General features: G+C 41.5%; 2 protein-coding genes across 4 annotated transcripts in view; one reads left to right on the forward strand and one right to left on the reverse strand.

Moving 5' to 3' along the window:
• The window catches only part of veph1 (ventricular zone expressed PH domain-containing 1), a 177,810-nt gene that overhangs the window by 38,334 nt on the left and 112,094 nt on the right, over positions 1–27,382 (forward strand). The gene's annotated exons all lie outside the window — the stretch shown is intronic.
• On the reverse strand, positions 11,242–21,449 carry ptx3a (pentraxin 3, long a). The gene is made up of 3 exons (XM_017715438.2): positions 21,089–21,449; positions 16,839–17,438; positions 11,242–12,826 (listed from the first exon to the last, which is right to left on the reverse strand). Exons 1-3 carry the CDS (start codon positions 21,231–21,233, stop codon positions 12,189–12,191), a joined length of 1,383 nt encoding a protein of 460 aa, XP_017570927.1. The 5' UTR covers positions 21,234–21,449; the 3' UTR covers positions 11,242–12,188.

Consider the following 27,382-nt stretch of genomic DNA (forward strand, 5'->3'; position numbering starts at 1 on the left):
TATTTTTTGCCTTGTTTTTGTCATTTTATGATATTAAAAGGAACACATAAGTTGAAAATGCAGGCCTGAACCTGTCGATACACAGAGTAAATTGAATGTAAATGTAACTCATTATTCAAATAAGTAATGATGTGCTTACGGCACTGTGCAAAAGTCAGACAGACACATTTATTTAATATCTTTTCAGAAAAGCCATCAATTACAAGTTCATTGTTCAGGAGATATTTCTGAGTAGATTAGATATAACATAATCCGCTTGCATCAGGATGGGGCAAATGAAAGTGAAAAAAATGGAGTTTCCAAAACTGGAGGACAGAGAAAGTGGAACACTTAACAACCACGCAAGGCCTGGTAGACGCCGAAACCGTCCTGATCAGATACACAGCACTTAAAGCTCTGAGATAGAGGAGAACATCAAGCTCCACTCTTGATTCTGAAGTCCACATGTGTTTCTGGACGGACCACCCCAGAGTCCGGACCAAATTCACTGAATTTGGGATTACTTGGATTGTAAGAAACAGCAAAACCAAACAACTTCTAAGACTGGAGGTATGGAAAATGTCCCTGCAGATTTCATTGAAAAGTGGAAGCTGTAAGGAAGACAAGGTTTCCGTGATAAACTGTGCCACAATACTATACAAGTAGCTTTTCTGAATGTATTGTTTATATCATCGTTGCTTGTAGAACACCGATCAACTGCATTCATTACAAAGACAGCAGAGTTAGTCCTGTTTAACCGGTTTTAGTACAACACACGGCGCCAAATATTGAATAAAAATCACTGTATTCGGCGTTATTGATGTATTGAAATGTAGCACTACTGGTTCTTTATCCTCTGTTCCAACTGATCAGATCTCCAAAAACGAAATACTTTTACATTATGTATCGTGAACATTTCTCGAAATATTGCGATATTATATTTTTGCCATATCGCTCACCTTTAGAATGGACACACTAAGGCTCAGAATGTAACTGCTGCGCCATTTAAGGTGGAACGGGAAAGTGTGAACAAGAAGCTGGTGAATATCTGACTTCAGCTTCATATCACTGAAGAATTAGGGGTGGGTGATAATGAATAACTGCCCCGCCCCCATACACACAGTTAAAAACCTCCACAGGATTTTTTGTTCCACCTGCCTGAACACCTTTGCTGCTGGTTTGTGCAAATTAGAGAAGTACATTTGTGGCATTTGGCTGACGCTCTTATCCAGAGCGACTTACAATTTGATCATTTTACACAAGTAGGCGAAGGCGGTGTTAGGAATCTTGCCCAAGGACTCTTATTGGTATAGTGTAGGGTGCTTATCCTGGTGGGGGATTGAACCCTAGTCTACAGCGTAGAAGGCAGAGGTGTTACCCACTACACTATACCAACCAACCAGAAGTCAAGCAGTTGGAACAAAATCCTGGGAGGGTTTTTACTTTTTGGACCTGGACTACTGTTAAATGAACAACTTGTCATTTTGACTGAAAATGACACAATATGTGATCTCTGATATTTGCACAGTACATTTAAATGATATAGAAAAATAATAATACCGACTGTTGACTTCTATGGGTTGTGAGCCTCAAACGAATGGGCAAGAATACAGCTTTTATAGGCATGTATGACATTTCCTCACACCGCTATTACTTCTTGGCATAAAGAGGTGCATTATATTCTCTTGGTAGCTGTGTGAAACAGCAGATTGGGTGAAAGGATGGAAACAGTGTGATGAAATCAGTGCCATTCTCTCTGAGTCAGCTCGTTTCGGCGTTGTGCACTTTATGATAATTAGGAAAGCCTTTCACAGAGTGTTTTAAAGCGCTTTTTAATCATAGTTGCGAATGATTGTTTGGTTTCCATGGTCATAACCCACCGCAGCCACAAGTGGAGCAGGAAGCGTGCGGTCAGCGTGTGGTTCTGTGCTCCCACCCCACATACAGCAGAGCCAGCAAGGAGGTCCAAACAGGCCATGTTTTATTAAACCCAGTTTTGTCTTTTTTGTCTATTTAACAGTGGTGGACGAAGTACACAAATCATGTACTTGAGTTAAAGTAGAGATATAAAATATTACTCCAATAAAAGTAGAAGTTCCTCCCTTTAGACCTCTACTTGAGTAAAAGTATAGTATTTGCCTTCAAATGTACTTAAGTATCAAAAGTAAAAGTACTAAAAAATTAATTATGGTTCTAATGTCCAAGACTCGCTTCATGAACTCATTTAAGGTGAAAGTCCTCCAGCGTCTCTCTTGGTAAATCAGTCTTTTAATAGAATGTCATTAATTAGTGATGCTGACGTCTATTAAAATGATCATAAACACTGAAGGCAAACAGTTTCCATCAGGTAGAAATCAGGCTCTGAAATGACACACCTCCAAGTTTCAGTTTAAGATTTATTTGCAACTTATTTACAGGTTTAAGTTGAATAAAAACTGGCTTTAAACTCAGGATCACAGATGAGCTCCTTTACTATGTTGATCTGTAGGCGTCTGTTCATAAACATAAACCAGCCCAAACTAATTTACTATAAAATGAAATGGTGTTTGTAGAAATTCAGAAAAAAGCCGCGTCAGTCTCGACTGCATATGTGGACATATTTCTATATTGTGCTCTATTTACACAAAGTTCGGTTAGTTCATCATTTATGTTGAACAGACTCTCCCAAAGTTTTACGCTGCTGCGCTGACGTTGAACCGTGTGCTGCACTGGGTCGGTATGACCAACAGGTCAAAACAAGCTCTAAACAAAGTGACCGCTGGGCCCTGATTGGTGCTCTGGCTTTGTGTTTCTTTCACTTTGACATGTTACGTTTTTATACACACAGAAACCAAAAGGAACAACAGATTTCTCAAAATGTAGTAAAAAGTCAGATATTTGACTTTGAAATGTGGTGGATTGAAAGGAAAAAGTCACCCAAAATGGAAAAACTTCAGTACAAATACACAAAAAACTACTTAAGTACAGTAACTAATTACATTTACTTCAATAGTGTCCATCACTGTTATTTAAATAGGTCATGAATATTGTTTAAGCCTTTTTTTATACTAAAATCAAGAGACTCAGTGATGGGTGAAGTGACTCAGTAGAGACAGTAGGTACAGGATTTCAGACATAGTTTAGGTCTATATGTTGCTTCCTTAAAGGGTCCATATCATGGAAAACCAAATGCTCCTGTTGTTTTTAATGTTTATATGTCGATATAACATATAAACATTGTTTAAGTTTCAAAATATACGGTTCGCCCACCCATACAGTCCGAAGATGGAAAATAAGCTGCCTGTTTTGAATTCACTGTTGTTCTGATGTCACAAAAACAAGTGCATTTACATCTATCTACCTGTTTCAACCTGGAAGGCAAAATACATAACAGCCAATCAGAACAGAGGACATTTACATACACCGATAAGGCATAACATTATGACCACCTCCTTTTTCTACGCTCATTTGTCCATTTTATCAGCTCCACTTACTGTATAGCTGCACTTTGTAGTTCTACAGTTACAGACTGTAGTCCATCTGTTTCTCTGATACTTTGTTAGCCCCCTTTTACCCTGTTCTTCAGTGGTCAGGACCCCCATGGACCCTCACAGAGCAGGGCCTATTTGGATGGTGGATCATTCTCAGCACTGCAGTAACACTGACGAGGTGGTGGTGTGATGGTGTGTGTTGTGCTGGTCTGAGTGGATCAGACACAGCAGTGCTGCTGGAGTTTTTAAACACCTCACTGTCACTGCTGGACTGAGAATAGTCCACCAACCAAAAACATCCAGCCAACAGCGTCCTGTGGGCAGCGTCCTGTGACCACTGATGAAGATCTAGAGCAACTGATATTAATCTGCAAAAATCCCCTCAAAGATTTTGATTGCCTGAAAATTCAAGCCTGCAGTTTCACTGTATTCACCTTTCCAGCAGTATGATGTGTTTTAATGAGTCTGTATTGAATTATATTTACGAGTGAAAGATTTATACACACTCTCACCCTCTGCTCTCAGCTGTGTAAACAGAGGAACACCTGGACAGATTGTTTCTTCTGCGAGATAATGACCTCAGCTGGGTGTTTATTGCATTGAGCAGGACCTCCTTCAAATGCAGTAGGAAAATGAAGTACAGAGGAATATTGCATGTGCCTGATTTTTCCAGCCCTAAATAAGCGCAGCTCATAGAACTCATGTTCACATAAATGTTATTGATTTTTCCAAAGGCAACAATAAACAGAAAGCCTGGTGATTAATAATAAGCATCTACAAGTACATTATATTGCTAGAAGTATGTAGAGAACTGACCATCACTCTTGACTTCAACACCTTTGGCATAAATATCCATTTGCTTGCCCCTTCCATTTGTGGCCACTCTTCTGGGAAGGCTTTGCACAAGATTTCAAGTGGGTCTATAGAAAATTAGTACTGTTCAGTTAAAAGAGCATTTGCGAGTTAAAAGGCACTGATGGTGGTCAAGAGCCTGGCTCACAATTGACATTCCACTTCATCCCAAAGGTGTTCAGTGGGGTTGAGGTCAGGGCTCTGTGCAGGCCACTGGAGTTCCTCCACACCAAACTCAAGCTATGGATCCTGGTTTATGCACAGTGGCTCAGTCAGGCTGGAAGAAGAAAGGGTACCAAATGTCTGCCACAAAGTTGGAAGCATGTATTTGTCTAAAATGTTTTTGTGTGCTGTAGCATTAACCTCACCCTTCCCTGGAACTAAGGGGCACAAACCCTGAAAAACAACCCCAGCCCATTATCCCTCCTCAACCAAACTTTACTATAAGCACCATTTCATGAGATTAGGATGCACAGTCTTGTGCTGATTTTACAGGCTGTGTCAGTCATGGTACAACAGAGGATAGGCAGGTTTTACTTCAGCACTCAGTGGCTCCACTCTTTGAGTTTGCATGGTCTACTGCTGTTGTTGCTCCTAGAAGCTTCCATGTCAAAGCAATAACACTTACACTGATCTGGTATAACATTATGACCACCTCCTTGTTTCTGTGCTCATTGTCTATTTTATCAGCTCCACTTACTGTATAGGTGCACTTTGTAGTTCTACAGTTACAAGCTGTCTTTTACCCTGTTCTTCAGTGGTCAGGACCCCCATGGACCCTCTATTTGAGTTGTGGATCATTCTCAGCACTGCAGTAACAATGATGTGGTGGTGATGTGTTAGTGTGTGTTGCGCTGGTATGAGTGGATCAGACACAGCATGCTCCACCACTCAAACAGTACCAGCTCTATGAGAGTCCATGGGGGTCCTGATGACTGAAAAACAGGGTAAAAGGGGGCTAACAAAGTATCAGAGAAACAGATGGACTACAGTCTGTAACTGTAGAACTACAAAGTGCAGCTATACAGTAAGTGGAGCTGATAAAATGGACAATGAGTGTAGAAACAAGGAGGTGGTCATAATGTTATGCCTGATCAGTGTACAGTGTTGAGGTCAATATGGGTTAAAAAATGTTGGCAGTTTCCTCTCATGAGTAAGATGTATTAAGGCAATTTCCAGTTTTATTGTTGTTTTGCTTTTCTTTTAAAACCACTGAGTATTGCTTATTCAAAATATGTGATCTAGTGACCAAGTATCTTGGCTGCTGAAGCAAGAACTCTGAGAAGCCTTGACCCCACTGTTGCTCCACTTCTAAGAACTGTATTGTAGTGAAGGCAGTTCTTAAGCGCTCACTGGAGAAATCTCTGTCCAAAGTCCCTTTAGCGCCATTCATTAGGCAAGTCATTAGGGACAGTTTGCCTGCAGGGTTCTTCTGATAAAGGGAGCTGGAAGTGTGTGGTTCCTCTGAGCTGCATGGCATTGCAAAGGCAAGACAAAGCTGCTTACCCAAACAGGGCTAATGAGGGCTGTTAGAAGTTAATCTACAGCAGAGAATGCCCACCCCCTCCTCCCCTTGTTACTGCTTTCCTGTTTCCACCCCATGTAAGAAAAGTCATCAAACACCCCAGACATTTGTTTGTTTAACAAATGGGGTGGTACCATGCAAGTGAGTTCTAACTGGGCTGCGCTGGGTGTAAAAACGTGCCGTGCCAATGCGGTATGCTCAAGGAAAGTCTACAGATTGTTAAAGTGATTGTTTGGCCAAACGTCAATGTACACATTTTTCCCCTTGCACCAAAAGTAGTTAATCCGCCAAGATATGTTTGAATTCTGACACTTGCTTCTTTACTTTTGTGCTGGAGCTTCGAGGCTAATGTAGCTAACAAGTAATAGAACATCTTATAAACTGCTTAACTCATCACTCACTTGATTTAAATCAATCAAAATAATCAAGTTCTTAAAGGGAATTTCACTCATTCTGTTCACTAATTTTTTTTCTAAAGGACAATTTAAATGGTTAAAATGTACACAGTCATTCAGAGTAATTGGATGTAAAATGCTCTGTTGTGGAGAAATGTGTGGAGCCAGGATTGTCATCATATTGTTGGTGATAAGATCCAGCTGTCAGAGTTATGGTTATGAATATGCTGCCTGATGCCTGGGTTTCATCAAGATTTTGGCTTATAATGTGTTTTTTAAAATTCTCTTATAGTAGAGAATGTTTTAAGGCAAATGAAAAAAGCATATTTTATCAGATCTACTAGCTGAATCAGTTTGCTGGATGATTGCTTTAATCTAGATATAAAGATTTAAGGTAATTTTGTCTGTGCTTTTGCTTTAAAGCACAATCCTGCAATAAATCATGGCCAAATTCATTTTCGTGGTGATAGGAACCGGACATCTGATGAGTTCAATGGCTCTAAAAGCTATATCACAGAAAAATATCGCATGACATTGTTATAAATATTCTGCCTGATATCTGGCACATTGTTTTATTACAGTTTTAAGATGGCAAATTTTTTAAATACTTTATTGAATAACCTTTTACATTTATTACAGCAGTAGCTCTTTCTAAATGAGTCTTTAAAAAAGCCATCACAGCTGGACTTTTGAGCAATTTTATCCTATAGTTCCTTATGAAAAATAGCTCAAGCTCTTGCAAATTCTAACCATTCCTTGGCTGACTTTAACTTGAGCGTTGGATCATTATTATGTTGGAAATATTCTTCTGCAGCTTCCTGACAGAGGCTAGCAAGTTCTGTGCCAAATGTCTTTAGGTTAGGGAGGAAGTCATTATAGCATCTGTCCAGACTAGAACATGTGTCCCAGCTGAAGAGAAGCAGCTCCAGAACATGATGCTTCCACCACCATGCTTCACAGTATGTACAGTTTTCTTTAGTTGATGAGTGGTATTATCATTGGGATGTTTTATGAGCTCTTCATGGACCATAGATGCACAGTCACGAAAAACATCAGGAACAGCTGAAAAAAATAGCTGATTTTAATTGGGTTTTAATCATGATTCATTTCATTGCTGGCAAGTGTATGCTGCTTATCTTTGGACATAATTTTGAACAGTGAAGTATCATCTCTGAACTCAGCTCCAGCCCCCATTATGAAAGAGTGTGTAGACTTATTCAACTTGGTTATCATAGTTTTTTTTTTTTTTTTTTTCATTTTATTTATTAGCTTTTCATTTTACTCTTGAACTCAGGTGGTTCCAAGTTCACAGTATGGAAAATATACAACATGCATTGAAAGGCACTTTTTACCAAAGCAGCTCTGGCCTGGTTTTGCAGTGCCATGCAGTTCAGAGTAACCACACATTTCCAGCTGCTTTCAGGAGTTCCCTGCAGGTAAATTTACCACTTTTTACCTTTATGAATACATATAAAAAACAAAGAAGACACATTAAGTTCACCTGACCTTTTGAATAGAAATTGAAATGGCTGTATTTTTCTTGTAAACCTGCTAATCACCACCAATGTAAAGAAATTAGAGTTGGTATGTTTCACTCCACCTCTAGTCTAGAAAGAGTATTTACACCAATCTGGCCTTCATGAATGACAAACTCAGCCAAGAGAGCCTTACGTAATGCCCAGTTGTGAAACCGTCATGGTGACCTCCAATCAACAGTTGCCCTTTTTCTCAAAACTGAAGGCCGAACTGTTGACTGGCCATGAAAAAGCACAACAGCTTGCACTGAAGTGCTGGCGTTGGATCTGCATGCTGTGCCTTGTGCCCTGTATATAGTCTCTACTCCTGGACTCCATTAGGTACTGGTGATGAGCTATAACATGCAATCAGAGAAGAAAGGCAATACAAGCATAAGCACAAATGCTTGGCCTGATTTCAGTCCACACTGCTGATGGAAAACAGATAACCTTCATTGTTTGAGAAATGTATTACTTTAACATTCACACAAATCTTTCACTCCATCTCTCTATTTTACTGTCCACCTCCACTGTACTGCTCATTCTCATTGCATTTTCTTCTGGTTGTCTGTCTTTCATTTTCTGTTAGGAAATTATATCATTATTTAGATATGCGGATTTTAGACCTTATCCTGGAATTGAGTATTCAAATGAGGTGTCTGAAGTTTGGAACAAAAAAGTGAATTGTGTATTAGGTAAGTTTGAAGTACAGTGGTATAACAGTCCCCCCAGTCAAGAACACTCGTGACAGGGTGTCAAGTGCCCAAGGCTCATCAATCATTCCAAACTGGCCATTCCATCAGGTCCAAACTGACAGAAGAGCTGGGTAGGTAGATAGGTGGCACATGTCTAATTGATGTTCACACGAATGCCTGAACCCAGTACTTTCTAGCAGAGCCTTGCCCAGAGCATCCCACTCCCTCCAACGATTTGTCTTCTTTCCACAGTGCATCCTGGTGCCATCACTTCCCCAGGTAAGTGGTACCCGGCCATCCACATAAATGAAAAGGAATCTAGGCTTATCAGACATGGCGACCTCCTTCCAAGATCCAGTTCCAACATGTCCTATTGTGGGCACCTTTGACAATTCACAAGGGTTATCATTGGCACTCAGACCAACCTGAGGCTACGCAAGCCCATACACAACGAGGTGCAAATACACCTGTGTGTATACATCCCCCTCAGAAGTACTGGGTCCAGGCATTCATGTGAACATCAGTTTGTGACGTGCCACCTACCTAACTACCATCGTTACCAACCAGGTATACCCCTTCATGGCAGTGGTGTTCCCCAGTGGCAGTGGCTTCTTTCTGCAGTATAGTGTGCCTGCTATACTGTACACTTTCTCCGCTAATGGTTTGAGGGACATGACGAAGAGGTCAAGGCCTCCAAATTCCCTGAATATCAATCTCATCGAGCATCTGTCTAGAACAAGAAGTCCGATCCGTGGCAGCTTCACCTTGCAACTTACAGTAACTATTCTTGCCAGATACCACAGGGCACATTCAGAGGTCTTGTAGAGTCTGTGTCTTGGTGGAGTGGAGTTGTTTTGACTGCAATTGGAGGTCCAACAGCATATTAGGCAGGATCACAATGTTTTGGCTCATTGGACTATGCTCACCATAGAAAACTCTAGGTAATTTATGTAGGGTGCTAGTACATGAAATGAGTCTTGTTTGCTTTAGTCAGCCAGAACACCAAATCCCATGCACATGGAAGAAATTCATGTGCTTAAGTTCAACATAAAGACTTGCATTAGGATGCTCTTACCTCACTTATTAAGCAGTGAAGCATATACATTACTCATTAAAGCACATGAGGCTTTTGTAGACCCTGCATATGCATCAAATTAGTGGTGAGCATGGCTAACAAGATATTTCAGCCTTAATGGTGTACCTTTCATCCCAGTTCTCGTTCTGACCACCTGTGGGGATGTTTGTGTATCATTTTCTCCCTCTTTCACTCATTAACACCACCCAGACCCAGCTTCCTTCAGCTGCATAGGGAATAGGGACCCTATGACCCCTCTGTGCTGAGCTAATGCAGTTCAGATTAGGTCATGTGGGGTACAGGTTTGCTTCAGATGAGGTTTGCTTTAATTCAATTAAAGGATTGAGTGAGGGAACCATTTGCAGTCGGGCAGAAAAGCAAATGACCCATCAGCAGACAGTGATTTGAAGGCCATGGAAATCTCCTTCTAGGCCTAGCTTATACCCATTACCTTGAGCCTTTACCCTGGCCAGCACACATGTCTCTGCTTTCCTTTAGTTCAGAAGTTTCCATGTTCTTCAGGTAACTCAGCTTGAACTGTTATGTTTTTCCTTTACAGTCTCAACCCCAGGAGAGCCTTTGACCATGTGAATGCACGAGCATTCGTCTTAAGTTATGTTGCAGGAACTGTGGGTGTGTTGGTAGAAGTCTGGAGTGCGTTAAGAGATCAGGACCCCCTCTGTGTACAGCAGCGCTGTGGGTAAAAGGGGAACGAGGGAGTTTGTTGAGACATCAAGGGCCCCAGCATGGCTCCCAAAGGCCCCTTTGGGCATACTTATTTTGAATTACATAGCTTTAAGAATGCAGCCTGCTTGTCAGCATCCATCTGGACTTGCTGACCAATTCAAGACCTGCAGTCATATGCAAAAGTTTGGGGTGCCCCTGATGTTTTGTTGATTTTCTTTCTTTTTTGCCTCTCATTTTGTTTTTTATTATTTATTTTCACATAATCCAAGCTGTCTTTATCCTCCCTCTCAGGCATGTTTCCTACTGTCAAGCTCTCTCTGCCCCTAATTTTGATGGATGCTTTCATTTTGGTCATTAGAATTTGTAGTTGATATTATTAATTGGCTCAAAAGAAAAAAGTGAGTGAAACAAGGTTGAGAAACTGAGCAGTTCTTGGCTTTTTCTCTTAAGTGTTGCTGTTCCTCAACTGTGGTTTTGACAGTGGGATGACAGCCTGTACCTCAAATGTGCACTGAAAATACTGTAACTTGTTCTGTTATGTCATTTATTTCACCATTCTTACATTGACGCCTTCAATAGTAGTTAGTTTATATATTTTATTAGTGTTATTTATTTATTTTTGGTCTTTTGGTCTGTGGTTCTCCTGAAGGGCCAGGCCTGGTATGACTACTCCCCCTGCAAACTCCCCAAACCCCCATTCACCCCCCCCCCCATCCCCCCATCCCCCCCCCCCCCCCCCAATAAATGATGTCTTTACGTTGTCCCTAAGAAAAGCACAAGGAAATCCTTTACATATTTTATGAAATTGGCTAAGCATGCACTATGGATCCAGTGACATCTGGAAGACTTGAGTTTTGGGGCAGTTTTCTTTTTTCTTTCTGTTGATCTAGGACCTCTTTTTATGCTGTGTGCTATTATTTCCCTTTGGACATGCTAATGTCAAACCAGCATCTATTCTTACCATGTTGGCACAACGGAATGTGGACAGTGGAACGTTACAGAGTCAAAATGTGGGATGGCTGAAAGAAATTATCCCCAGAGTCCAGAAATTCTATATATAACAGTTTTCTTTATTAAAGTCCACCTTTTCAGACCTTCAGTAATAGACAGCAAAGATCTATATACAATATATGTTCATTTGAACTTCTTAGCATTAAAAAAAAAAAACAATTTACAGTATGGTACATGTCACATTAGCAGAAACAGGTAAACTCCCCAGGGACTTTGTAAACATTTCACACAATTCCGTTATCAAAATGTAGCAACGTTCTTTGTTAAGATAAAAAGAAAAACAATGCATTATTCATTTGCATAGTACTTAAGGACAAAAAAAACCCACTAAATATATGACAAAGGAAAAAAAATGACACAAAAGGACGAAAAGATTACACAACATTAATTTTGCCAGATCTGAATGTAAACATTTTGATAAATATAATAAGTCGGAAGAACACAGCATGGACAAGTAGGGGTTGAAATTTTAACAAAATGTCTTTTAAAGAATAATGTCCCTCTTATGGCACCACCTTGACTCACTCAAACACACTCCACCTTGTTGCAAAAATATATTGTTCCATCCTCTCTTTCCTTGCTTTGCTTTTTGGTACTTGTGGTTTCATCAGCGTTCCTGTGTAATTCCTCGGAAAACTCAAATAGACTCCCCAAGAGAGCAGACATTCATCTAAATGGAGTAGAGTCTTGTTGCTAAGTAGTTGTAGTATAACGGGCCGTTGATGAATGCTTTCTTGCAAGGAGAATGCTTGGAAAATAGCAATCCTGGATCTAGAGTAACCCTTCCCTAGAAATTTTAGCCTTTCCCTGCTCTAATACCTCCACTTCAACCCAGGAAGGCTTGGTAATTAGTTGACTAGTTGGTTTGTGATCAGAAAAACCACCAGGGCAGGGGTACTCCACAAACGGGATTGGGAAGAACTAGATTACCGGAATTGGGGGTTGTGGGGGGCGTGGGGGGGGCGGGGTTGAACAGCACAGTCAGTTAGTAGATCAATTCGACGCCCCCTTTCATCACAATCTCAGACACACCCCATGCAACCAGGTTACCACGGTTGCCGCAGCTTCTCCCATCCACCCTTGCCTGCTGGTATATCTCGTCTTCTCCCAGGATGCGGTCCCACACATTAACCCCAGTTATCTTCCCGGTGAAAGCTGCTTCCGTGTTGAATGTGTCCTGAAAGCCGAATCTCTTTGCGAGGCCATCGACAGGGTATTCCTGGCCCAGGATTATGGTCCCTCCTTCGGGCAGCTCGTGGCCCTCAGCCACACCGGGAGAAGTTGCAGCCTTCTGGCTGTGCACCCAGAGGGAGGCAAGGCCTTGCTCCGAGCTCCAGGTTCCACAGAGGTGTGTCCAGTGACCCTCCTTCATCGCCCCCCGGGCCTCCACAAGGTGGGCTTCCCCACCGACAGTAAAGAGGGCACTTTGGCCATTCAGCAGCAGTTGCAGCTCCAGTGGGTTGCCGGTAGTGCCATAGGAGAAGAGCACCGTCTTGTTGAGCACTTGTGTAGGTTTGGCCCACAGGCATACTGTGAAGGCATGGGTCTGCATGGACCGCTGGGGGATGATCTCAGCGTGGATCTTCGGAGAGCGCATAGGGTAGAAGAGAGCCATGTCGCAGCCTAGATGTGGTGGCAGAGAAAAATATTAGTTTAATTAGTTTTGGCCCTGAGAAATTCAAATCCCTCTCCAAACTTAAGGGATGAAATATGAATCACATGCTTGCTTCAAACCTGCATCGTGTTACCATCTCAAAGTATTACCAAAGAGTTCTCAGACTTTGTCTGTATTTTCCTCCATTGTTACAGTTGACAGCATCCAGTGATACATAGTCATGTATCAAGTCTGGACTCACTTTAAGACTTGTGAAATTTAAGACTTCAGCTTGAGTAAAACACAAACAGAAGTAATTCAATTTGGAAGGCCAGCCTCAATGCGGTAAAAGAATAAAAGCTTTCGATTCCAACCTTATGTGAATGACTTTGCCTGTCGTTTTTGCGGTAAGGCTTTGAATAGCTAGTCTTTCATCGCAGAAAAACCTTCAGTCTGAAGGACAGAATGACGCGCTATAAAGGCGGTGCTTTAGGAAGGAGGATACTAACTGACGAATATGCTTGATAGCTTAATAGCCAATTTAGCTGAAGTTGTGAGCTTATCTATCAGAAACCTGCAAGGGTGCAGATCACATTCCTTTAAAACTTACTGAAACTTCATCGAGATTAGCTGTTACACTAGCAAGCTAGCATACTAGCTATAGAGACTACAGACTTACAGTGAGACAAAACAAAAAATCTGAGACTGTACACAGACTCACAAACCAGGGACCTGGGACTCGGGTTCGCTTCAACAACTTGTGAACATCTCTGCAGTTAATGGAAAGTATTCCGAATTGTACTTCATGTATGCAAAGCAATTTCATTACTAAATTACAATTACTAAATCATAAATTAAATATATTTAAACACACTTGATAAACAGTCCCATGTGCAGAGAGTGCAGCGATCTACTCTTTTGAAAGGTCAATCGCTGATGTAATCGACCATGAATCCTCCCTTTTTTGAAGGCTTATGTCAGCTTATCTTATTAACAACTTTTATACTGTAAACAGCAGGTCATTTTGGCCATTGTCCAGCCGAAAGGGGAAAGATCCTCCTCCTCCTCCCACAGCTAATGTCACATTTGCGACTGTCTCCTTGGTGGGAAAACCCAAAGATCAAGAGGAATCCTTTTCCTCGTGGCTCATTACCTCATTTGTTTAGGAGGAAATGGCCAGAGCCCATTGTAAATATCTGTGTTAGATGGTCAGTTGTGTGTATACACTGTTGGCAGAGTTACAGAAAGACATAGGAAACAAGAGGCCAGGCCAACTATTTAGACCTCCACTCATATTTAAAGAAGAATCATACGCATGTGTGAGTATGTATGCAGGTGCAGCAAGGATTAAATGATCAGTTGATGGTCAATTGCATCAGTTATGAATAAAATTGTTTTATGCTGTTGACTTCTTTAACAGTATCATTTTTCTGGTGTATTGTGACAGATTACACTTTAAAATGGGCTTCACTAAACAATAAGACACTTTAACTAAACAACAATGTAGCAAGAATGCATGAAAAGCTGCATCAAAATCTAGAATGCTATTTAGTGCTAGATTCTTTGAGAAATCTTTAATACTGCTTTGTTTTCATGAACTTCTCATGGACACACATATCTTTACATAGCAGTATTTACAGCTGTATAACCCTGACAGTGGCACGGTGGATAGCGCTGTCGCCTCACTGCAAGAAGGGCCTGTTTTCGATTCCCCGGCCGGGTGACCAGGGTCCTTTCTGTGTGGTGTTTGCATGTTCTCCCTGTGTCTGCGTGGGTTTCCTCCCGGTACTCCGGTTTCCTCCCACAGTCCAAGGACGTGGTAAAATGTTGCCTTCTGCCCAATGACTGCTGGGATAGGTTCCAGCACCCCCCCCCCCCCCATCCCCACGACCCTGAGGGAGAAGCAGCTTAGAAAATGTGTGTGTGTAAGGGAAGGAGCCTGTTAGCCTGTTAGGTGTCTGCCAAGCTGTTCAGCCTACACTTAATTAAACTAAATCTTTTATTTCATGTACATGCAAGTTGTAACATCAAACCTTTCATTTAATTTCCATGTGATATGTAACTACATACATGAATTCATAAGATTCTGCTGGTGTGGGTTTCCTCCCTTTCAGTGATACTCACAAAAATGACTCACATGCTCCCCTTTATGGAGAATTTTTCAGCCAGACGTGGCTTTAAAATGACAGCAGAACCTGTTTATGATTCCGATTGTGAACTGAGTACTAAGCTGATTCATCAAGAATGTAATTTAGTTTAATCAATACATTTATTTTACTCAAGTAATCATGATGGCTCAAATTGAAATACAGTGCAGCAAGCTTTGCTTCATAAACGAAGGAACTTTGAATGGTGATAGTAGCAAAGGAGAAAGGAGCCAAAGGATGCACATGTTAGTCGATTAATCGAATAAAAGTCAGCAGGTTAATCGATTGCCTAATAGTCATTAGTTATATAGTGAGTTTTGTATGGTGGTGTGGGGGGTTTTCTGGAGCTCTAGAGTCCAGTTTTGCAGGCTCTTTACTTTTTAGCTGATCGTTCAGTTTTGACAGCTCATGATTCACCCATTTCATAATATTCTCAGACCTCATAATATTTTCTTTGTGAGTCTCCTGAGTCTCTTCTCTTCAGTGCTGAGGAGTTAGCCTGTTCTGAAATGGGCCTCCTCTCTGTCGGTACCCCCATCCCCCTCCAAAGCAGTTGCTTTGGTGTGGTCACCAACGCTGCAGATGATTAGGCCTCCTTCTGCTTCTCATTTGTTCCAGCTTTCCTCGGCCGGATAACACAGACCGCTCGGGCACGCGCAGATTAAATCATTTCTGGCTGATCTCGGCTGGGAATTGCATCTGGCTCACTAGACACCGAACAAGGACTGCACAGAATTGGGCTGAGATGCTCGATGTAGGCCACTGCGTGCTAAACATTACGAACTTGGGCGCTACATAAGTTTTGGTAGTGATTGTTTATGAAAGTTTTAAGGGGCCCCAAAGGGTCATGCTCTTGTGTATATCCAGTATAACTGTAATTAATTGTGTTTGCTATTGGTTGGCAGGTTTCTAACTCTGATAGAAATAAATCAAAATGTACAGTTAAACATTTACAGTGCTGAGGCCAAATTTGTCACCTGTGCAGTCATTTTCGTTGGTATCCCAGTCGCTCATATTTACCAAGAATAAATCTTGGCCAACTCAAATCAGGCAATGCTGATGTATTTGGAATTGAACGGTGACTTCTTTTGGTCTTGAATAAAAACATCCAGTTTCTACACGTGCTTCTCACTGCCATCAACATCACCAGTATCCATCATTACCCATTGTCAAAATTTCTATTTCATACTTTTGCGAAGGTTCTGCGATCAGCCAGACGTTGAAATGGACTTATTGTCCATTTTATCAGCTCCACTTACCATATAGGAGCAATTTGTACTTCTACAATTACAGACTGTAGTCAATCTGTTTCTCTGATACTTTGCTTAGACCTCTTTTATCCTGTTCTTCAGTGGTCAGGACCCCCACAGAGCAGGTATGATTTGTGTTGCACTTGCACAAATGGACGACACAGTTTTTGAACACTGTGTCCACTCACTGTCCACTGTATTAGACTCTCCTACCTTGTCAGTCCACCTTGTAGATGTAAAGTCAGAGACGACAGCTCATCTGCTGCGTTTGTGTTGGTCATCCTCTGGTCCTTCATCAGTGGTCACAGGATGCTGCCCACAGGATGCTGTTGGCTGGATATTTTTGGTTGGTGGACTATTCTCAGTCCAGCAGTGACAGTGAGGTGCTTAAAAACTCCAGCAGCACTGCTGTGTCTGATCTACTCAGACCAGCACAACACACACTAACACACCACCACCACGTCAGTGTCACTGCAGTGCTGAGAATGGTCCATCACCCAAATAGTACCTGCTCTGTGGTGGTCCTGTTGGGGGTCCTGGCCATTGAAGAACAGGGTAAAAGGGGGCTAACAAACTATCAGAGAAACAGATGGACTAGTCCCCAACCTGGCTTGAATATAAATGAATGGCTTCCTAGGACGTACCTGCGGGCAGCACGCGGCTAGACGTGGCCCTCACATACAGCTCCAGCTGCTCCCGTAGACTCTGCAGCTCAGCCGAGATGTCCTGTGCACCCTGGTTCAGCTGTGCTCCGTTTTCCATCTCTCCCCCGTCTGGGGTGGCATGCCTGGTCTGGAAGCTCTTGGCCCGTCCGGTCATCTCTTTTCCATGCATCGTCCATGTTCCTGCGCTGTTAAGGCAGCTGCTCTCCAGCCTTTCCAGGCCCGCAGCCTGCTCCTGGACAGCCTCCTGGATCCGCCGCAGCACCTCTTCCTGATGTTCCTGCTGCTCTGTGGCTGCCCCCTTCAGCTGCTCCAGGGCTTGATGCAGCCGGAGGTCAGCCTGCGACCCGGCCCTGCGGGCAGCGCTCTCCACGGCCGCTGCGCATGAGCCGCCATACTGCGCCACGAACTGCAGCACCTCCCCTCGCAGAGAGCGCAGCTCCACCTTCATCAGGTCGTCTGAGTACTGCAGCAGCATGTTCTCCTTCATCTGTGAGTTCTCCAGCATGGTGAAGAGCTTGTCCCACTTGCTGAACTCTGGGGCAGAGCAGGGAGGGGGCGGATTGGTGGTGGGGGCCTCCACTGAGGGGTAGAGAAGGGCATAGGTGGGGTTAAAAACCATTGTTTGAACTCTGAGGCCCAGATGTCAGTTCCTTATCTCATACATTTGTCTTAGCGTTTAAAGACTTAAAAAAATAGTAGTATTGGTCCTAACCCGAAACTTTTTGTTTTGTTTCAATTCAATAAAATGTACCTGGAAAGTAGTTGGGCCATGTGCTTGTCCACGTTGGGCCATGATAAAATTGACCAGCATGTGGAACTGGAGCTTTTTATGTGCTACCACATTGTCTATCACTATGTAAAAGAAGCTCTGTGCTGCATTTACTGTTGAATGCACTGCAGTAGGTTTTAGTCAAGCATGCACACACAATGTATGGAATTTGGATCAACGTTGGCTTATTATGGATTTAGTTTAATTTAGTTTTGGGGCCTCCACATTTAACTTAAAGGGACATTTTTCAAATTGTGTGCCATTTACAGTTGTTTGATGTGAAGTGCTCCATTCTGTAGAAACTAAGTGAAGTAGTCCTAGCAGTGGTGATAGAAACCTCTAACAGTTCCTTCATAGAAAGCTTTTAAACTCAAATAATAAATAATAAATCACATTAAACCACTCTGAATTGTTCTATTTACAGCTTAGTGAATGAATTATGTGTATATTTCCATGAAATATTATTGGAACTCCCCTTTTAATGAACTTATGGTACCAGACCTCGATTTTGCACTCTCTCGTAACTTACTGTGAATAATTACTGCTAACACACTGATAATAATTCATAGTAAGCCTTATAATTAATAACTAAATACTCGAATGGAAGAGAAGATGAAATGGCTACTTCCATTTACAATGGGATTTTTGGAGTTGAGCTCAAATGGGTGGAGTAATGCATTTTTCTGATGAAGCCTCTAACCTCTTTAACCTTCTCTTAGACATCTTTTGTAAAAAAAACAAAAAAAACACAAAAGGGGACGATTAAAAAAAAAAGCTAATTCAATCATTGAAACAAAGTAATTCAGGGAGAACTGACTGGGATTTCTTTACAGTGGTGGTCATAGGAACCAGCGGTCATGAAGTATACAATTCATATATAGCCGTGTTATTTATTACTGGGGAATATTTTGCCTTACTCCGCCCTGCATGTGCCTTGAATGAATTGGTCTTTAAAGACATGAAGTTTAAAAGGATTAAACGGATTTAAAAATGTGTTTTAGTCCCAAACCTTCACTCAGAACTTTCATGAAACAGTGTCTCTGGCATCAGGCATCATATTCTTCACCATTTCATGTAATAACTTTCTGCAAGGGAGCTTTTAGGAACAGTCAGCTCTTCAGACGTCCGGTTCCTATCAACTCCACTGTGAAAAATTCTGACTCAGAAGTGGAAGTAGTGGAGTAGTTCATGTCAAACCAATTTTTTTTTGCAGCTTAATGATTGAATTATGCACAAATTTTAAAAACTTGGCGGAGTTCCCCTTTATACATGTGTCAAAGCATTGATCTGTTAATCTGTTCAAAGTGTCTCTCTCTCTTTCTGTCTCTCATTTGGCAGGAACGGTCTGCCAGGTCTTTTGTTTTTAGGGCGTGCGTGTTTGTGATTTAGAGAGATACAGAGAGAGATTTGTCCCCAGTGTCCGCTAAGGGCCCCTGCACGTTTACATCATCACAAACCATGAACAAGACTTTTTCTCTTTGCCTGTGCAGCCAGCTGTAGGTTAAATGGCAACAATTTTCCTGGACAGTCTCCCTGATTATAATGGCATCACATTCTCTTCAACCGCAAAGATACGTAACTATGAATACTGTAATCAGCAGTAAGACTTGCAGATCTGTACTTTAACACATCACCACCTGTCGAGCTTGCTGAGTCTCTGAAGTGGATTAATTGGAATAATCATTTAAGTAACACTTTATTTGGAGTGGTCCTTTGTAGATGATTAATGAACTCTTAACAGAGTATCAGTAACACATCAAGAACTTATCAGTGAAGTAGCAGTAGTGAAGCCTCTGAATACACTGAAGTAAATATCTTGTCTTCTGTTGAAACGTTACTTACATTAAGTAGATGGACTGTTAATATATTACTTCCATTACCCAAAACCTAACTCTGACCCTGGCCCTAATCCCAATCCTAAACTTAACCTCAACCCAAAGACTAATCCTAAACCTTATCCCTAACCTTAACGTCAATCCAAAAGCTAAACGTAACCCTAACTCTGGCCTTAATCCTAACCTTAACCTCAACTCAAAACCTAATCCTAATCCAAACTCTAACCTTAAACTCAACCTCAACCCAAAACCTGGCCCTAACCCTGGCCCTAATCCTAACTCTAACCTTAACCTCAACCAAAAAACCTAACCATATCCCTGGCCCTAATCCTAACCCTGACCTCAAACTCAATCCAAAACCTAATCCTAAACCTGGCCCTAATCTTAACCCCAGCCTTAACATCAACCCAGACCTTAAACGTAACCCTAACTCTGGCCTTAATCCTAACCTCAACCTTAACCCAAAACCTAGCCCCAACCCTGGCCGTAATCCTAATCCTAACTTTAACCTCAAACCATAGCTTAATCCTAACCCTCATATGTTTTTGACCTGTTACTGAGAGTCAATTGAGTGTTTGTTTCCTCTAAAAATGACCACTCAAAATAAGAGTCACCATCACTGAAATTCTCTCCAAAGTGACCTCAGCTCTCTCATTCTACCAGCCTCTATAGACACTGTCCAATATGCATAAACGAGGTGTTAGTCTGTGCAGATTAAAGGGAAATTCCACTGATTCAGAATTTTCTAATCATAAATAAATAGTTAAGACATGAATAAAGTCACTCTGAGTGGTTTGGCATGAAATGCTCTGCTTCTCGAGAACATCACCAAGTGAGAATTGTTTACAGAGGTGGTGATAGGAACCAGACGTCAGCAGCTAAAAGCCTCTAAGATGCCTCTTAAAGAAAGCGTTCTGGCTGCCTGGTGTCTGTAAGGTTTTGAAATGTTGAAAATCCATTCATTGCAAGTTGTTGATAGGAAACTAGTACCCGTTTTACCATCATCAAAACTCATGGTTTCATTGGTGGTTTTGGATAGTAAAGAAAATGTATGTGACTTGTACACATGGCGACCCCTGGTTCCTATAAAGAAGTCATGTTTCTCTACAATGAATTATTTCACATCAAGCCAGTCTGACTTAGTTTACATCTGGCTGAATTGATATTTTAAGGTAATCATTTAGTTGATTTAACACACTTCAGCATCTGCCCATTAGGTTCTATTATGAGTGCGTTTCAATAGACTGTTCTTGTCAGATGTCACAGGTGACAGTATATGTAGGTTGAGAGTTGCAGGTAGAGGTTAGATTAACATGTTACAGGATAAATTTAGCATATCGCTGCTGTCAGGCGAAAACCTCGTATCTCCAAAATGGAAACTTTACAGGAGAAGGAAAAAAACCTACTTTACTTTTAATGTAAGTCAGTGGAACCAGACATTTTTTCCACATCTTTTGGGCCATTTCTTTTGGTCCATTCATCATGAAATTCACACACAGTTTAAAGAACATGGGGTATTTTCGACTTACATCAAAAACTGAAAAATGGAGATATGAGGTTTTCTTCCCACAGCAGCGATATGTTTGAGCTTTTACAGTAGTTTGCTGTCCCATGAACAAACTCACCATTACTCTGGTCTCCATCGCCGATCTCATTGTAGTATTCTGAGTAGTTCACCTCAATTTCATCCTCATAATTTGGAGGCAGGAGCACCACCACGCTCACTGAGCCCACCAGGCAAACGACCTGGAGAATCCTCCGCACTGACATGCCGGCTGTGCGTGGTGTGTCTGTCCGTATTTGGCTTGAGTCTCAGGTTTGAGAGTAAGATCTAACTAAAGTGAGAAGAAATGGAATACCCCACTTTCTCTCTCTCTCTCTCTCTCTCTCTCTCTCTCTCGGCTGGTCCTTGTTAAATGCTGAGCAATCTGTTGGCAGTGCTCCAGCATGTGCTGTGAGCTGCAGCTGAATGGAGAGTGAGCTGGAAAGAGCTCTGCAGTCTATATAAACACTCTGAGAGAGAGAGAGAGAGAGAGAGAGAGAGAGAGAGAGAGAGAGAGAGAGAGAGTCAGCCAGCTTCGTTGGAGGTAGCTTGCATGGTGTAATCGCACAGATCTGTGCTGCTCCTGCAGTTACGAGAAAGAGGGGAAACACAGGGATGATGGGGCAACTGGAAAAAAAAAGGAAAGAGCGAGAATAGAATAGTAAGACAAAGGAAGAGAGCCAGAAATAGCCAGGAGTGTTTTGAGTTTTGCTAATTTGATTGTGAAAGAGAAGATATTGTCCAGCCTTCAAAATGAATCCTGTTCATTTTAGAAGCATGAAATTGGAACCCAAACTTGACCCCTTCCAGCACCTTTGAGACCTGACTCAACTCGACCTGGCCCCACTGGTAATATGAATTTGAAACCCGAACCCAAACCCGATCGCACGCACTCACAGAGATGGGTTCTCAGAGATTTAGGGAGTGATTCTGGATGCAGCTATAGAGTGTATATGGGGGCGGATAGAGAGAGAAGGCATGTGAGTGTGCTTAATTTATATGAGCATATTCTTTCAGATATAAACAAGTCACAGAAATGTTTCAATAGTTGATGTTAAACTTTTACTGCATGCATTATGAGAGCAATAAAAAAATGTGTCATTGTCTCGCATAAAAACGGTCCTTGATTTATTTTTTTCCAGATTTAGAAATATATAGATAAATCTATAAATCCATTCCATTATCATACAGTGTTGCTTCTAGGCAACAAACGTTTCTGCAAATTCACATAACCAAAAAAATGAAAATGCTGTTGGAACAAAACCTCGTATCTCCAAAATGGTAACTTCACAGGAGAAGGAAAAAAGTGTCAATGGTACCAGAACTTTTTGCCAAGTCATTTTGGGCGGTTTCTGTTTCGTATACTGGTTGTTAAAAATGAGGTTTAAATGTTCACTAAGAGATAAAATGACTAAATACTCTTCCCTTAATTGTTAACCTTATTGTTGTCTTTATATATGTATAATGTTAATTTGTTTGTTGCCCTGAGGCAACATTGTGTCATAGAAGGTTAACATAAACTGTGTTTTATGCTAATCCTTGTGTGTTTGGCGTGATTCCACTATTAATGTCCTTTTCATCTCGTGTCCTTTTTTTGTTCTCATTTATGGATTAAAGTAGTGAAATGGCATATGATTATGCATAATGAGTTGCTATACACAGACAGTAAATCCATGTGGTTTAGTATGATGTTGGGCCACCCTTTGCAGCTATAACAGCTTAAACTCTTCTGGGAAGGCTTTCCACAAGGTTTAGGAGTGTGTTTATGGGAATTTTTGACCATTCTTCCAGAAGCGCATTTGTGAGGTCAGACACTGATGATAGACGAGAAGGCCTGGCTCACAGTCTCCGCTCTAATTCATCCCAAAAGGGTTCTGTCAGGTTGAGGTCAAGACTCTGTGCAGGTCAGTCAAGTTCTTCCACATCAAAGTCTCTCATCCATGTCTTTATGGACCTTGCTTTGTGCACTGGTGCGCAGTCATGTTGGAACAGGAAGGGGCCGTCCCCAAACTGTTCCCACGAAGTTGGGAGCATGAAATCATCCAAAATCTCTTGGTGCTGAAGCATTAAGAGTTCCTTTCACTGGAACAATGGAACTCCTGCAAAACAACCCCACACCATAATCCCCCCTCCACCAAACTTTACACTTGGCACAATGCAGTCAGACAAGCACCGTTTTCCTGGCAACCGCCAAATCCAGACTCATCCATCGGATTGCCAGATGGAGAAGCTTGATTCATCAATCCAGAGAACACGTCTCCGCTGCTCTAGAGTCCAGTGGCGGCGCTTTACACCACTGCATTCTACGCTTAGTATTGCACTTGGTGATGTAAGGCTTGGATGCAGCTGCTCGGCCATGGAAACCCATTCCATGAAGCTCTCTACGCTGTTCTTGAGGTCATCTGAAGACCACATGAAGTTTGTAGTGATTGACTCTGCAGAAAGTTGCTGACCTCTGTGCACTATACGCCTCAGTATCTGCTGACCCCGCTCTGTCATTTTACGTGGCCGACCACTTTGTGGCTGAGTTGCTGTCATTCCCAATCACTTCCACTGTGTTACAATCCCACTGACAGTTGACTGTGGAATGTTTAGTAGTGAGGAAATTTCACGACTGGACTTGTTGCACAGGTGGCGTCCGATCACGGTACCACGCTGGAATTCACTGAGCTCCTGAGAGCGACCCATTCTTTCACTAATGTCTGTAGAAGCAGTCTGCAGGCCTAGGGGCTCGGCTTTATACACCTGTGGCCATGGACGTGATTGGAAACTTGTACATAGATCAAGAATTTTAACTCACAATCAAAAAATTCTTTCACAATTTGGAGCAATTACTATTACAATTGTAATTATAAAGTATATACATGTGACAATCACACAGGCCATATGTTGTTATTTTCTGGAGAATCTGGGCTACTCAGATATGCCATTGTTTGACATGTTAATGCTAACAGAAATGTGATATCTTTATGAATTTCTGATAAAAAAAAATTACCTAGCACTTGCTAAATTTGGTTATTTTTATCTTTAAAACAAGTGCCCTTATAGTTATCTTTTCAGAAGTTGTTAGTCTGGAGTGTCTGTGCACTGGAAGTGCAATAATAATGATGGTGATTCATTCTGTTGTTTATTATTAGTAAAAATAAACAATTAGCATAAGGTGGAAATATTTATTGATTGTCTTGCCTTATTGGATTCAGGCTCAATGCTAAAACTCTGATACAGAGCAAGATAGGCTTTATTTTTAATTAAAAACTGAGTTGCATATTTAATATCAGATATTTTTAATACTCAAAATCGATGTAAACTGGAAGCCCTTTGTTTATAATATGAAGGCTGAACGAAGAGATGTAATATAACAGTAGTGAGTGGGGTTTGGGTGATGTTGGAGCTGGATCTCTGGCTGATGGACGGTCACAGGTGGATGAAATCGCTCTGCATGGTGAGACAGAGTCTGATGATGATCTGATGTGTGAATCATGTCACTGTTTTAATCCTTCGTTGGAATATGAAGGCCAAACATCAGAGCAATAATATCAGAATTTTAGGTGATTTTACGAGCTGAATTACTCACCAATGCTGACGTCACAGCTCATGACATTCTTGCTAGTTAGAGGTGGCTCTGCTGAATGTCCTGATATGTGGATCCTGTTTGTATCTTAAACCGTTCTGAAGTTATGAAGGCTAGAAGTGAACAACTGCTTTGCCCACTAATTGCGGTCTCTGGTTACATAGCAACTTCACACAGTTTGAGGTGGGCATGTGATAATATAGGCATCGTGTTTGGATGTTGCTAATTGATGGGGTATAAGCTTCCACTAAATGTCAGATACATCAGCATCGTGGCTCCAGTGCAAAACTGAAAAAGCAACTACGGCCAAAGTTTGGCTTTAAGGAAGTTATAGTTACTTCATCATAGACTATTATCTTCTCAGCCATTCACACCTCATTTATTTCTTTGTTCACCTTCCGGAATCACTCTTTACCTTCCATTCATCTCACTCTGTCCTTTCCTATCTTCATCTGCCGCCATCTGTCCTGCTCAATTAATCTCTCTGCTTTCTCTCTGTTTCTGTGAAGTGCGTGTCTCTCTCTCTCTCATTACACTCGTCTATTTTGTCCCTGCGTGATCCGAGTCAGCGGGTTCAGTGTACAGGGACGTGTTTCTCCCCCTCCAGGCACTTTTGCCCGGGACGCTCTGAGACAAAGCAGCGTGAGAGCTCATCTTTCACCCCTGAGATGCAATAATGGTGCTGGGGAACAGTGATTACACTGGCCTTGACCTTTTCCACACCGCCTCCGCTGACCCCAAATGTTTAGATCAGGAAAATAAACACCAGAGGCACCACATACCCACCCATTTTCACACATGTCAAAACCTGCCCCTACTTCCAAATACAGTACAGGTCAGTAACTATTTATAGAAGAGCTGTCCTCATTTTAACTATGTTCTCTTAATATGTGAGAACATTTCAGAGATTAAAACTATGAAATTCCACATTTGTGCCTTGTGTCATCTGAAGAACAATATATAGACAAAAGTAGACTGGCAGTAGAGCGGGTTCGTGCTGATGAGCTCAGTGACTTTAAACATGGCACTGTCATAGGATGCCACCTCTGCCACAAGTTTGTGAAATTTCTGTCCTGCTAGAGCTGCCCTAGACAATCGTAAGTGCTGTTATTGTGAAATGGACGCATCTAGGAGCAACAACAGCTTAGCCACAAGGCGGTAGACCACACAAGCTCACAGAGTGGGCTCCCCTTACAGAGTGCCTCCGGAAGCAATATCAGCAAAAGAACTGAATATTAGATGCCTCATGAAATGGGTTTCCATGACCCATGCCCAGCTACAAAGAAACCTAAGATCAAAATAGACACTGCCAAGTGGGGTAGGGTGGGTGGGAGTGAGTATATAGGGTGTATGTATATAGGGTGCCTCAGAAAGATTCATCCGATTCCAAAATGATTTGTTTCACTTGTAAGTCATTACAGAACAATGCAGTAAACTGTAAATGGTTTAATTGAGCATAAAATTTCTTATGTTTTGTACAAGTGATCAATATGAACCTCCTCCAGCCTGTATGACAACATCAACACCATCGTCAAACTCATCCCAAACTCACACGCCTCTTTCAGTGCAATTTCAGGGATCAATTGGGGAACCTATGCCGAACATTCTGAGCTGTTGGAGGTTCACTATCATCGAAAATTACGTTGCACAGTTATAACGGATTCACTCTTATCGAAGTGGAGAATGCAAAACGCTTTCTGCTCTGGGGTCTCATCTCCTCATACACTGAAAGGAGCCATCCAGTGAAGGTCAGAAACTCGATGACCCCCACTTTTATATATGAACCTCACGGTTGTAAAAATATGCTGCTTTGAAGTTGGATGAATCTTTTTGAATTACCCTGTGTGTGTGTGTGTGTGTGTGTGTGTGTGTGTGTGTGTGTGTGTGTGTGTGTGTGTGTATATATATATATATATATATATATATGTATATGTGTGTGTACAGTACTGTGCAAAAGTTTTGGGCATCTAAGCAATTTCTTGAACAATTTACCTCAGCAGTGAGTTTATCACAATATACATTAGAATAAAGTCATATTCATAATTCAAATAAACATAAAAACAATAAAAAGTAACAAGAATTTCTTGGGTCCATATTTTTTCTTGACACCTTCACAGCCACCACAGAGACTTGTTATTATCATCAATTACATCATGAGAACAATTTACTGAAGCACTGATTGGTCAAGCCATGAGTTTTTAACTACGTATAATACTGGGCTTCCTTGAGGAGAGGTTTGAAAATGGTTAAACAAACACACTAACATCCAGAAAAAAAAACAAAAAAAAACTTATATATATATATATATATATATATATATATATATATATATATATATATATATACACATTACATTACATTACATTATGTATTGCACAATGATAGTAATGACTAGACTTCTGAGCATTAAGCCTAGTTGTTGATCAAAAAACATGTTCAATGGAGAAGACTGTCATAATTCAGTTCAATCTAATCTGAGCCTAGTGGTCCATCCTACAGTGTTCAAGCTGATAAGGGAATTGTATGAAGCTACAATATACACAGATGATGAGATCAGCATTTACTGATTCAGCGCTATATTACTTTCTGCCGCCTTGTCTCGTTCCTCTGCCTGCCTCTCGTTTTCGATCATATCATTACTGTCAGGGGACACATTGGCTTTTTCCGTCATGGAAAGATTCTGTCATCAGAGTGTAGATTACACAAGCTGCCCGGTTCCTGAAACAAGCTCAGGCGTGAGCCTCAAGTCCCAAGAATAATGAGAGACATCCTCCAGACCCTAGTTTTGTTCAGTCGTCTGCAGTG

The sequence above is a fragment of the Pygocentrus nattereri genome, chromosome 7 (genome assembly GCF_015220715.1).
Source record: "Pygocentrus nattereri isolate fPygNat1 chromosome 7, fPygNat1.pri, whole genome shotgun sequence".
Taxonomy (NCBI): Eukaryota; Metazoa; Chordata; class Actinopteri; order Characiformes; family Serrasalmidae; genus Pygocentrus; species Pygocentrus nattereri.